The sequence below is a fragment of the Mus pahari genome, chromosome 2 (assembly GCF_900095145.1).
Source record: "Mus pahari chromosome 2, PAHARI_EIJ_v1.1, whole genome shotgun sequence".
NCBI lineage: Eukaryota > Metazoa > Chordata > Mammalia > Rodentia > Muridae > Mus > Mus pahari.
The window spans coordinates 157,768,888-157,783,201 of record NC_034591.1 but is presented as its reverse complement, the minus strand read 5'-3'; the positions used below and the strand labels follow the sequence as shown (position 1 = coordinate 157,783,201).

The window sequence follows — 14,314 nt, the reverse complement described above, 5'->3', positions numbered from 1 at the left end:
AAAAAAAAAAATTAATAAAACAGTTCTTCAGCCAGTAAGATGGCTCAGTGAATAAAGGTTTTGCCATGAAGCCTAAGGACGCAGGTTCAATGCCTGATCCTCACATGGTGGTGAGAACACTCACACCTCCAAATTGTTCTCTGAATCCCACACATGCACCATGTGATACATACACACACATACACGCGCGCGCGCACACACACACACACACACACGCACACGCACACGCACACGCACACACACACACCCCACTGCTTAGTTTGACGCCCTTTATCTTTTTCTATCAGAGTGCATATATGACGTGCAGCAGAATGCACCTGTGTGCACATGGAAACACTATCACTTTCCACCCTATATTTCTGCATGTGTCTATGTGAGTGCTTGTATGTAGGGATATGTATCCGAGGTGCATGAGTATGAAAGGGCATCTTCCTTGTTCTCTCTCCATCTTATTCACTGAGGCGGGGTCTCTCTTGACTCAGCTGAGCTAGCCTAGCTAGCCAGGCTGTGCTGGGATCCCTGCACTGAACTCAGAGGAGGGCTATCACACCTAGCCAGCTCTTCACACTGGGTGCTGGGGATCCAAACTCTGGGCCTAATGTTTCCACAGCTAGCACTTTACCTGCTGAGCCATTTCTTGAGACAGGAGCTAACTGACCAACTGGACTGGCTGGCTGGTCAGAAGGCCACTCAGATTCATCTGTCCACCCATCTCCCTAGAACTGGAACGACAGGTCTGTGTCATGCCCACTTTTACGTAGATGCTGGGGAGCTAAACACAGGTCCTCATGCTTACAAGTCAGTTTGCTTGCTGAGCCATCTCTGCTGTCCTCATAAAAGTGACATTTGTGACTGTCTGAGAGAGCCAGCATAGCCAAGTACACCTGCAACCCTAACACCAGAGGCCTGGACAAGGCTAGATGGCACATGGGTCCAATACACTGGTTTAGTTTTTTGAAATAAGGTCTCAGATAGTCCAGGCTGGTTTTCCTTGCTGTGTGGCCAGGCTGGTGTTAAGATCTAGTTCTGTGTCTGCTTCCCAAGAGCTGGTACTGTAAGCCTGTACCACCATGAAGTTTTCCCCTTACATCACATTTTATTCCTAATTTTACTTTGCTAAAAATTGTAAAGATGGGTGTTAACTTAAAAAAAAAAAAATCACCCTGTCATTCTAAATTACAAGCATTCTGAAGAACTTGACCTCCAATATTCCTCCGCTAGAAGAGCACAGGTATATGCCGCAAACGTCTGGCTAATGGACTGTGTTCAGATACAATCCGAGAATCCACAGCATGTGAGCCATGTGAGCGCTGCATGAAGCCTGTTTAAGTCCACCTCTCTCTGGAAGTGAGTACTGTGCCCAGCAGCTCGACCATGCAATATCAGACAGCAGCTGTCACATCTACGCAGCCACTCACGTGCGCTGTGCTGCCGGGGTCTCTGCAGAATCAGTGCCTGAACCTAAGAGCACCAACAGTCTAGTTGTGGGCCATCACTGCGGGCTATTTGAAAAGACGGCCAATGCTCCCAAAGCCAATGTCATAAAACCATATTTGAAATTTATGAAGTAACTGAAAGAACTGGCCTATCCTCAGTAATGTCTTACCACGCCAGCTCTAAGCTGTGCTGATGAGCGACAACATTCTCGGAAGGTAACTAAATACTTTCTGAGTAAACTCAGGTAAGAAGATATATAAGTGGGTAAAACAATAACCAATTGTGTCCTTAAAACAAGGAAATTAATGAGGCAAACTGTAAGCCACCACATTTTTCACTATTTTCAACAATATTTACAAACTAAAAATTGGTTTATGTGATGAACATCTAGTAGGCTACACTCAGAATGTTTCGTTGACTTTATTTAAACTTACCAATGCAAACTGATTGACTTGAATGAAGAGTGTCTCTACTTCCTTTTCAGTGACATCACTGCCAAAGCCCTTATACTCCTTGTAAGCTTCAAGGTAAGAGCGCAGCCACTGGCCCTGGAGCTCTCGATCTGGATAGAGACTATAGTCTACATCGCTGACACCTGAGGAGAAACAGGCGACTGAGAAATGTACTGCAACCAGGTTTCCAACGGAGAAGCCATGCAGCCTCTCACCCCTGCTGCAACGCCCGCACCCTGATCCCTAGCATACCTCTAAGTGAGGCACAGAGCTGCTGCTCATCTTAGGAAGCTGATGATGTCACTGCTTCCACTGAGCAGTCCTCAGCAGAAGGCCCAGGCTACATCGGAGTAAGTGCCTCTGAATATTTTTAAGTAGTAAAGGGAGAGCAGAGCCAGAAGCACCACGTCCTCACAGCTTTTGATAACACACAGGGTAAGCATATTTTTATTGATTATTTGGCAGTTTCACACAGTGCACCACAACACTTCCAATGTCCAGTCCTCCTAGGTCCACCCCAACCCTTGTGCCCTCCCCATCCCGCAAAGGAAAACAAGCACCATGTCCAATTTGTATGCCCATATACCCTAACTTTGCCATTTTCTACTTCTGTCTTTTCCAAAGGAAGGGGTGATGAAGAAGAGAATAAAGAAGAGAGGTGGGCCATGACCACAGTCTGATGACCAACCTTAAATGTTTCTGCTACTCTTGCCTGGCACTTGGGGTTCTTCATAAATATTCTAAACCTGGCTCTTTCATGTTATAGCTTTTGCTTCTCCTTCCAGAGATTTCTATCTTACAGACAGCAATCTCATCTTAATGCTCCCTTTTCCCCTTGTATTCCAACATCCAGGTGTTAATTCAGTTTTTCCCACAGAAGGTCTAAGACCATTGTGGATGACACAAAAGAGTGAACTCTTATTCTACACAGAGTCATTCCTGCCTACTGAAGAGCACATGAGAACATGTGCAGCACACTCATGGGCTATGGTGTACATATATCATATATGTGTGGTAAATTTGATAGAACTACGTAACTAGAAACAAAACTTCCACCAATTTCATTAGCCTAGATCAAAATTATATAAATATAAAAAGACAGGAATCTGCTACAAATCTAAGTTCAATGATGCAATATCCTCACTAGGAATAAAACACCCAAATTATTTTCTGATCTTTACTTTTAGGAAAATCCTAAATATGGTGTTAATTATATATTCCACTTACATTTTTAAAAATCTCAGGTTTTAGAAGTAATTGTAAAATGAAATTCAAGAGATAAAAATGCTCAGCTTTTTAATAACATTCAAATTTAAACTGCCTTTAACTCACAGGCAGCAATGAGTTTGTGTAGGCTATTCAGCCTTCATGACACGCATGCTGTTCTTGCTATGAAGGAGGAAGCTATAATGTGATCTTTGAACTTCTGTGAAGAAAAAGCTGAATTAACACCTGAATGTTAGGTAGTATTTGGATGTGCACATGGGACAGAAGGGGGGGATGTAGCATTAAGATGACATCTGTAGCAATCAAAACAAAACCATAAAAAAAGTGTCTTGATAAAAAGCATTTCAAGAACCATTTGACTTTGTTGTCCTGGAGATGGAAGCCAAGATACATGTGATGGGCACACGGAGCGAAGGCCTGGACGGGATCAAAACCCAGGTCACGCGCCATAATTCTCCAAGATTCTCCCCCTCTAGTGCAATATTTTCTGATGGCAATAAGAGGAAGGCTCTCTTCTCCAGGAACAAGTAAACAAAGCCAGAGGATCAAGTGGTGGGCGGCATGTGCAGCTCCTGCCCAGGGACTCATGCCTGGAACGGCTCTAGAATGTCAGTGATGGCAGATGACCGCAACAGTGAAGCATGGGTCTTACCTGCAAATTCATTGAAATGATTTCCAATATCATATGCCAGGTAGTTGTATCCAGAATACTCATAATCAATGAACTGTACGTCACCTATGTGAGACACAGAAACAAAGCAAATAAGAAATCACATACGTGATCAGAAAAGCCCTATGCTATCTGTAACTCAGTCTCTCTCATACTCTGTCTCAATGGGTGTGCTTGGTTACATGCACTTCTGAGACAACACAGGGTGAGGCTGTGAATTTTATGGCAATGAGCTTTACAAAATTCAAATTATGTCCCTTGATCAACAGCATTTCAAAAACATGATTATCCACTTTTATTAAAATGAAAATATAGTCATTTCCAAGTTCTAACAGAAGAAAAATATGTTTTCACCACATGGGGGCATCAGTAACTTAAAAACTCATATTTAATTAGAAATAACTGAAAATTGTTAACAGCCTATCTTAACAAGACATCACCTATGACAAACTGCACACTAGCAAGCTTATCTAACATAGGAAACAAACTCTGAAACCCTGAATTCTGTGGTTCTGACAGTAAACATGGTGACCAATTTGATGCTGTCACCAGTGTTAAGAAATGAGTTGCTATCAAAGTCCTAAATTTGTATGGTTTAACCTCACAGCTGAGTTTTCCACGTCTTAAGGGCATTACATGAGTTAAATTAAAATTTCATTCAAATGTACGTGTGTCTCTGTCTGTCTCTCTTTCACTCTCTCTGTGTCTGTGTGTCTGTGTGTGTATGTATGTGTGTAAAGACAATTCTGTCCACCTTTTACAAGTGATTACTATTACTTAGAAATTTTTAATTTTTAAGGGCTTATTATCGTGGGATTATATCCAAATATATAAGTGATACTGATTTTTTAAAAACTAATGTATGTCACTGTGCACACCAAGGACGTGTGTGCCCCATGGAACTCCAGCTGCAGTGAACACAGAGTGGCCATGGCTGCGAGAGTCCATCCCAAGATGGTCAGGCTGAGAGACTGTGTAACAACAATGTGGTCACCCCGTCCTGTAAGCCGTGTGCTGCAGATACAGGGGCATTTCTCAAAGAAAGCAGTGTCTTCATAGAGATCTGGATATTTAATCCAGAAGTATATGAGCATAGTTATAGTTAATCCACCAAGAAAGACAAGAACTTATGACCAGGAGCTGCTGTGGTAAATGTAAAGCTCTTTAGAGAGCAACTGGATTCCATTCTAAAACCGTGTAAGGACAGCAAGCCAGGGGCTGGGAGCAGCCCAGGCTGGGATGTGGCCTAGCAGGCCTACTAGGCACCAGGCCTGGGGCTAACCCTAAACACTGTAATGAGAAAAGTAGCAATGATCAAAGTATATTCCAGTTGGCAAAACTGGACACACCTTGTTACCGTGAATGGTAAGGGTCCTTAAATGTTACTAAGAATAAATCACTGCAATCCCTGTGGCTGCTGCAAGCCCAGGGCTGCTTGACAAGCACCCATCACTGGAGGATTTCAGGGAGCAACAACAAGGGCATTTGGACAAGGTTGGCAGTGACAAGCTTCAGACAAGCCCTTGACTGAGACAAAGCGCTCAACAGCTTTCAAAATCAGGAGTCTAAAAGATAACATTACAAAATGGATACTGAATCAGCTAATATACTGTGTTGCAATTTATTAAAATATATCTAAGAAAAGAGAATATAGGGCAAAGGTGAATTGAAATAAACCAAAACAAAATGTTCAGATCATTTATTGCAGTGGTAAACTAGTGACTTTCCTTTTAACTTCTCTCTCTCTCTCTCTCTCTCTCTCTCTCTCTCTCTCTTAAAACTTCTTTACAATGAGCATTTCTGAAGAGAAAAATGTTATTTCTTAAAAAAGAATACTATGGGTATTCTTTAGGAAACTGTCGACAAGCAAAACTAAATAGAATGATCCAGAACATAGTTAACCCTCCACGAGCCTTCAAAGAACAGAAAACAACATTTACCATGGTCCATAATTGAACCAACCGAACACCTAACAGGTGACTTTTACGTGCAGCTGTTGATGACTTTGGCTCTTTAAGCACAACTTCTTGTAGAGCTCATTTTAATAGTTAAGTGCCAATAAAAATACACAGCCCAGTCCTGAAGCTTACTTTTGCCACATAAATAAAAGCTTCCATTTTCAAAAGTATATTTAGAATTTGGCAAATACAGTTAAAATAGCAGGTAAAAAAACAGTCCCGCTTATACACATAATTTAATTAAAACATAAATCATTTTAAGAAAAGTTAAAATCTGTTTCAACATGAAAAGCTTTAGCAGTGACTTTCGTAGTAGCGTTAACTCATTAACACTGGCCTTTATGTTTAAATGCTATGCTGAGTTTCTAATGAAATCTAAAGGTAAGAAAATGAAGCTAACAAAGTACAGATGGGGCTGTTACCAGGCTCCGTGCATGTGAACAAGTGAGGCGACAAAGCTCCAGTCAGTGCGTTTAAGAAGCACGGGGCGCCGCCACATGGCAGCAGCAATGGCATGCCTAATCTGTAGCAGATGAAGAAAATTTGGCAAACTCACATTGTACAAGACACAAAGCTCTAAAGGAAAGAAAGTCTGTAAATCTGCATCAACTGTTCTTTTTCAAGTTATTACAAAGTGGAACTCAACCTTAAATTTAAGATTCTGCAACAATGTAAACTTAAAGAGGCCTTATGATCTTTAGGGTGCCAGAAAAATCAAATTACAGCATTAGGAAATATTCTCGTAGCAACAGAACATGCTATTTCTTTTTCCAGTGAGTTTAATTTTTTTGTTTTTAATATTTCCCAGTATTAATAATGTCCATTACTCTTAATAAATAATTCCTTCAGACAAGAATTTCTCCTTGAGGTCTCAAAGGTGAACAGATAATGAAAATACACCCTAGAATCTTATGTGCACACTCACTTCCCAAGGAGGGGCTTCTAGATCATCCAGATTCTCAGGGCATCCTTAACCTTTAAAAAAAATGATTAGCTTAAAGGCTAGTATTGATTTTTATTATCCTTAAATAATTGCACCAGTGACACACAACACAAAGCAAATAATGGATGAATTTGAATTTTCAAAAATATTTTTGATTTTTACTACTGTTTGAAGCCCTTCACCACTGTAGGAAAAATCCAGTTAAACTGGTCAAATCTCAATACAAGAAAACTAGTCTTCCATTTATTAAAGCACTTTAAAGCCAAAACAAATTTTAAAAAGCTATATAATTATAACAAGACACATGTCTTGACCTTATCTTATTAAAAATGAAAAGTAAAGTCACCTATTTGAGAGCCAGACCCTTTCCAGCCCAGCCCTTCAACCTGCTCAGCTCTTAAAGACATGGAGAAACAGCCATGAGGAAAACTCACAGGAATTCTGCAGAAAACGCTGCCTGTCCTACACAGAGCATGACAAGAGGATGTGAGCGAGGAAATACCCATCTCCAGCCCGGGCCAGCATACATCACTCTCAATGTAAGAGCAGGGACTGGCAATGGCTATGTGACCCCAAGCCTGGGGAGGGACAGAAGATCCCTCCAGGCACATGGGAAGTAGTCAAATACTAGAAGAGAAACAGAGGATCTATTACACAGAACACAAGCACAGTAACATGAGAGGAAGGGCTGCAAGCGAGCATTTCTAAAAAGGGGAAACATGGCATTTAACATTCTCATCCATGTATGACTGAAATACAGCGGGCCATTTGCATGGGTCTGAAAAGGCTCATGCAAACAACTCATGAAAGCCAGTGGCCCACACACAGGCACACACAGAAAGAGGAGAGAGGGATGCTGGGAAGAAAGGGCTCAGCAGGAATCAGGAAAGAACAAGATAATACTGGAGAAGGAAGGACCGCTGTATACCAGAAACTGTCAGGCAATAAAAATACTGAAAACAAACATCCAGCAATCTTAGTCAGTGCTCCTTAATAACTACATAGACAGCACAGGTTTCTAACTCAATTTTCATGCCTGTCTCCTACGAGCTAGGATTACAGACATGAATCACTGCGTCTGGCTAAAGTCCTGCTTGACGCTGACTGTCTCGGGATTCTTTAGTCTCACACACAGTAGTCTAGAACAAATCAATTCAGGACTAGTATTACTCTTCACAAGAACATGAAGCTCTCTCCAGGATGGTAGAAATGTTCTGTACTTAAGGGCGTTCAGCTTATAGGGGCACAGACACCTGTCAAATTCACCAAGTAGCATGCTTAAAACTAGTTTTTAAAGGCAGGTTTCCACTATGTTGCCTGGGTTACCTTGAACTTCTCAGGCAACAGATATCCTACACCTTGGTTTCCCAAAGGCTGCAATGCTATTCCACATCACCACTCCCAGCTTGCTATGCTAAGACTGGCACAGTACACTTCAGTGCACACTGAGCTCTAAACACACTACGCTGTAAAGAACTTGGGGATGGAAGCCACGCAGGTCTGCAACTCAGTGAAGAGAAAGTAAGAAAGCAGACAGAATGATGAATGAGCAGGTGAGGTGGGGTAGAGCAAACTTGTCAGTCGTCAGTCGTAGACTCTAGGTACCAGGTACATGGTTAGAAAGACTTAGGTCTATATCTGTATTTGTAGATATTTAAACTCAATACTCTATAAGCATGGCTTTTATTTTAAAGGTATGGTGGTACTCCAAGCAGGTAAGCAAATGGTATATATGTGTATGAATATACTGATTTTTATAAGCAAACTGTTTATATGATTATATACCTATTTCTACTTGTTTCATCAGTAATGTTTCAAAGGAAAGATTCTGTTTCTGTTATTTCTTTAATTGGGACTGGGGGAGGGGAGCCTAAAACCTATCCAAGGATGACCTTGAATTTCCTGTCCTCTTTGTTTCTACCTTCCAAGTACTGGGATCACAGTTCTGGCACATCCATTTACCCAACGCTGAGGATGGCACCCGAGGCTTTGCCTATAGTAGGTCAGCAGTTACAAACTGAGCTACATCTGCAGTACCACAAGGACAGCTTCACTGAGGCCAGATCTGTCTTAGCCAAGCAAGAAGGGACTAAGAAATCTCACTTGGGAGGCAGAGGCAGGTGAATTTTTGAGTTCAAGGCCAGCCTGGTCTACAGAGTGAATTCCAGGACAGCCAGGACTATACAGAGAAACCCTGTCTCGAGAAAAAAAAAAAAAAAAAAAAAAAAAAAAATTAAAAAATTTAAAAAAAAAAAGAAATTTAAAAAAAAAAAAAGAAAGAAACTTCTATAAACCTCCTAATAAGTCAGATTTGTATTAAATGTTAAAATAAAATCCATGGAAAAAATCTTCTACATCACTAAAATAACAAGCTTTGCGTTAGTAAGGGTAGAATGGATCTTGTTTAGAGCCAATCAGAGGGCTCAGAGTAGTACTGACTTTCCTACCCACAGTGTACAAAACTAAAGCCACTCCAATAAATAAAAGGCCTTCATTTTTTCTACTCCTTTTGTTTTACCTAAATGCCAACCAATCAACTTCTTGTGTTTTACTGAATAGAAAATGGACAATGATTAACATCCCTTAAATTTAAAGTTATAGTGAAGGGAAATGAAATTTAAAATGAAATGTAAGGCCTGGGATTCATGCTACTTATGTCCAGAGAAATGTTTGTAAGCTTGGAAGCCTGAGGCAGAGAGCACAGTGAGACAAGCCTGGGCACGCCCAGGCAGGCCATTGTTGGAACATTCCTAGGACTGAACCAAATGTTCCGCTGACCCACCCCTCAGGTCTCCTAGCATTCCTGCCTTTGCATGTACCATCCTGCAAATGTGTACATTTAAATGAGCCAATCACGGGTAACCGCGCCAATTCTTGCTAGCCCCTCCCCCTATAAAAACCCCTAGCTTTCAGGCCACGTGGTTGGTGCCTCTACCTCCTGCCTGAGGTACGCATCAGCCTGGAGCTCAGCCATTAAACTACCTCGTGTTTTTACATCAAGATGGTTTATTCGTGGTTTTTGGGCGTCACCTTCTCGAGACTAAAGTGGGGAGGGCTCCCCACGGAAGTCTTACATTAGTAAGACGTATACATGGGCTCTTAGGAAGAAATTGGGATGGGGTAAGTCATTGACTTAAGTCAATGACTTAAGTCATTGTCAAAGCAAAGAACCTTCTAACAAAAGTAGAGACAACTTTGAGGTTAGCTGGACCCTTCATACAGTCAGGAATAGATCATAGGCTAAGAATTCTTTTGTTGTTGCTTTGGGTTTTTNTTTTGTTTGTTTGTTTTATTTGTTCCTCCTAGTAGCTCTGGCTGTCCTGGAACACACTGAGATCCATGTGCCTCTGCCTCCCAAGTACTAGGATTAAAGGTGCACATCACCTCTCCCCGGATACTGACAGCATTTTATAAAATGTATTCTATTAACAGGATTAAAGGTGCACATCACCTCTCCCCGGATCCTGACAGCATTTTATAAAATGTATACTATTAACAGCATAATAATGGCTGGCAAACTATGTATGTATATTAATGCCAAAGCCAGTTCATCACATTACTTTAAAAATGTATGCAGTCACTGCAAGAGGATACTGCACCAATGTATTAAGTGAGCTTCAAATGTACACTTCTGAGAAATTAAAAGAACAAAGATAGCTTGATGATATCAGGACCAGCCCACTCACTTCATCCATTATTTTTATCTACTTAGATCTCATAAGAGAAGCAGAAAATAGGGAGGTCACAAGGATGACTTTAAGATAACAGATCAAATGTATGCAAATAAAATGCAAATTTTAATCCATTATTCTAAGTTCACCTCCCTTCAAAAAAGCTCAGCTTTCACATGCTACAGTAAAGGAAGAGCCGGCTAAAACAGGTGCAGCCCATTTGCCTTTGCTGCTGCTACTGTTAAGAGCCTCACCTGTATGGGCTGAGCCAGCTCTCCAGCCCTCTTTTGTGGTTTCCTCAGCCCCCACTCGAGATGGCATCTCAGTATGTAGCTCTAGCTGTCCTGGAACTAAGTAGACTAGATCTGCTGGCCTCTGCCTCCTATGTGCTGGGATACAAGATGTACCTACACACACCTGGCTGGCCTCTGGAGTGTCACAGCAATGCTCCTGACCAAGTGCACTAAGCTGACCGATCTGTCGGACTGAAATGTGGTTATCATCTACTTTAACTACAGACTCAAAGAGGTCACACGCTTTCATTATCTCATAGCTACGAGCTCCTCACCTCAAATCACACCAAAGTGCCAGGTCAGGTGTTCTTGAATTTTAGATTTTACACTCTAACTACAGTGTCTTAGAGCTTATGAATCAACTATTAACATAGAAATCCAAGATCCAATTAGCCTTTCTAGTAAACATAAAACGACTGAATGATAAGGAGAAAACATAACAGAGTCTTTCCTTCCTACCACTCATGCCCACACCAAGACAAGGAGCAAGCGACATAACATGAGCTCTTACTGGAAGGAAAGGGGCAGAGAGACATGGAGAGGGATTTGGACCTCTAACACCAAATTAAAACCTAACTGTTCTCTTTGATATACAAGCACTTTATATGTAAATCATCAAGAGCTGAGACTGACAAATGTTTAATGAAAAGTACCTATGACAAAGTAATCTGATTTTTTTGGTCCCTTATTTTTAGTTTTATAAACAAGTTTGTTCTATGAAATGAATATGCAAAAAATAAAAATATAAATATAAATGACAATTAAACCTATATTCCAAAGGAAGTAACAAATTCCCTTTAACGTGCAGTTAAAGATAAAGCTGAGTGTCCACTTCAATGTAAGATGAAGTCCCTTACGTGAAACTCCATCACACAAATGTGTTATTAGGTCTTGCACTGAACTTAACACTAGCAGACCTGTTAGGCACAGCTAATGCTTCTGTCTCCTATGGCATTGAGATTTGGTCACCACTCTTGTACTGTAACAACCATGTATCATCTGTGGACAGTAACGCCTTAAAGAACACTGTCAAAGACTTCCTGCTCTAAGGTATACCTAAAGTTAAAGGAAGAGATTCCACACAAAAATTAAAACAATTCAAAACACAGCCTTTAGTCAGTGTTTGTTTTTTTTAAAGAATCTCTCATCCACATTAAAATATCAAATATGAAAAATCAATGTCTTTGAAAATATAGCTTAAGGCCACACCATCCTTGACAGTGCCTCTTTAGTTGGGTTTCAGATTAAAATTAGCAATAATTATTAACAATTAATAGAACATTCTCAATTTTGGATATAAAGTCACTAATAGGAAATTTAATACATTTATGACTACAACAATAATAATTTTTTGGTTTTAGTGCATACATAAAAACACATTTTTTTTTAAATTTAAAATATGGTCTTCACAAAATAACTACTTTCAAAATGGGCCTTCTCTGGAAAGCAGTGGCTCCAGTTTCAAGTACTTCTCAATTATTAATTTTTAACACAAAATGGTACTTTCATATTTCAATTTAATATTTGAAGGTGTTTACTGTTCAGCAACCAAACCTCAAAGCACTTTACCCAATGACCCAACAATGCACCACTGACTCTTACACATGAACACCGAGCATCAAGATGTGAGCAGTCACATAGTTACACCAGACTATCAACTGTCATCTCAGCATATTTTAAGTCTATTTACCAAAGCTATTTTATTATTACTTCATTTTCTATAACTATGAACAAAGACAGTATTCTACATCTGAGTCTCTCCCTAGAGTATCAGCACATACACAGGAATTAGAAAACCTGGCAATATTAAATGCTGTTAAGCACTGAGAGGCTCCCACAGATCCAGCAGTGCAGTAGCAAATCTGTTGATTTCCCACACTCCCCATTACAGTAGACATGCTTTCAAAATCACAAGTAGCCAAACAGCTTTTAAAAATATATTTATGTGTATATTTATATATATATGCATATATATATATATACACACATACATACACAATTATCATTGTACACTTAAAAAGTCAAGAACCAACTACTTTTAACAATTTAAAGGTATTTTATCCATATATATTTATGTGTATATGTGTGTGTGTGTGTGTATATATATATATATATATATATATATATATGTATATTCCTAATAGCAATTACCATGATTTTTATATCCTCAAGCAAAAGTCTTTGTGTATGTTTTACTCCTTGTTTACTGATACAAAGACGAGGGACCATTAAGAGAACATATGAGCAGTCAGTTAAATTCCTTACTGCTAAGGTCAAATACCTACCTTGTTTCTCGTTGTAGATTATATTCTTACACAACAGGTCATTATGGCAAAGTACCACAGGTGAGCCCAGGCTTGAGAGAATCTCTTTCATCCAAGTCATCTCCTCCTGAAGAAGCTGAGGGCTTGGGACCTCACTTAGGAACCTTTCCATTTTAAAAGAAGAGTTAGACCTTATTCATCTGATTGACACTTCTTTCAAATTTAAAGTTAAGTTCTACCTCAAATGCCTTCTATTGAATAAGCACATATTCCTGAATTCAACAATAAAATCAGTGTTCCAAAACCTGGATAAAGAAAACCTTTATAATCAACTTAAACATAAGACAGTTAAACTGTAGAGAAGAAACTAAAAACTGATACCTCCAAACCGAGGAGGGCAGAGTAAGGAGTTAGCAGCTGTGGTGTACCACTCTGAACACCTGACGCTAACTGCCACTTTATACAGGCAAGGGGACTGAGTCCCAAAGAATTCTCTAACAGGTTAAAGTATATTATTAAAGTTACAGACTGAAAATATTTATTTTAAGCAAGGAAAGGTGAAAATGAGTTGTCTTCAGAAAACCCTAGAGCACCATCTAAGATGGAGATGACACACTCAAATTACCTACTTCATCTCAAGAACAAAGCTATGGCTTGCCTCAGTGCAACTGAGGAGATAGTTTCTTTAAAACACACACACACACACACACACACACACACACATTATTAACATAGATTTTAAGCACAAAGGTTAATAGAAGGGTGCCTGGGGAAAAGGAGGAACCCGAAAATATGGATGTAGGTTATCTATTTGCATGAAATTTAATAGAAAATAAAATGGCACAGAACGGGCGACCTCCTCCAGATAGCCACATGCCCTCCAGGCACAGACCGCTATTCACTCCTTCCCAAAGAGCGGCCTGGCGTCTTGGTTCTTCATCCAAAGTCTATCAAAGTACCCTTTACCCTCCACACAAACGATCTACATGGGGAGACCACCTCCAAACCCAACTAATAACCTACAGTAGTCCCTTTACAAAGATGACACAATGGAGCTGAGCACTTGCCAAGGGGACATGACAGGGACATGAACTGGTAACCCACAGTCTGCTGCTTCCCAGTCCACTTACAATATTCTTTCTGTGTGTGTGCACGGGCTTAAGAGATTCTGGGTGTGTGTGCATACATGTGGGTAAGCACACTGTCCACACTTCTAAATAATGCTTGCTTCTGTTGTTCTGGAAACAGAATTCCTGCACAAAGTAAAAGCCTTAACACATTTTATATAGAAACCTAATAAAATGTTCCACGTTTATACTACGAATAGCAACATTCAAGATTTAGAGCTGGGCGTGGTGGTGCACGCCTTTAATCCCAGCACTTGGGAGGCAGAGGCAGG

At 40.2% G+C, this 14,314-nt stretch overlaps 1 protein-coding gene across 2 annotated transcripts in view; it reads right to left on the bottom strand.

The window, feature by feature from the left end:
* Positions 1–14,314, bottom strand: part of Etnk1 (ethanolamine kinase 1) — a 69,650-nt gene that overhangs the window by 35,213 nt on the left and 20,123 nt on the right. For both annotated transcript variants that reach the window (XM_021190078.2, XM_021190079.2), the window contains exons 4-6: positions 12,937–13,079; positions 3,769–3,852; positions 1,872–2,032 (exon numbers count right to left, since the gene is read on the bottom strand). In XM_021190078.2, the coding sequence (XP_021045737.1) occupies positions 1,872–2,032; positions 3,769–3,852; positions 12,937–13,079 (388 nt within the window). The remainder of the gene's footprint in view (positions 1–1,871; positions 2,033–3,768; positions 3,853–12,936; positions 13,080–14,314) is intronic.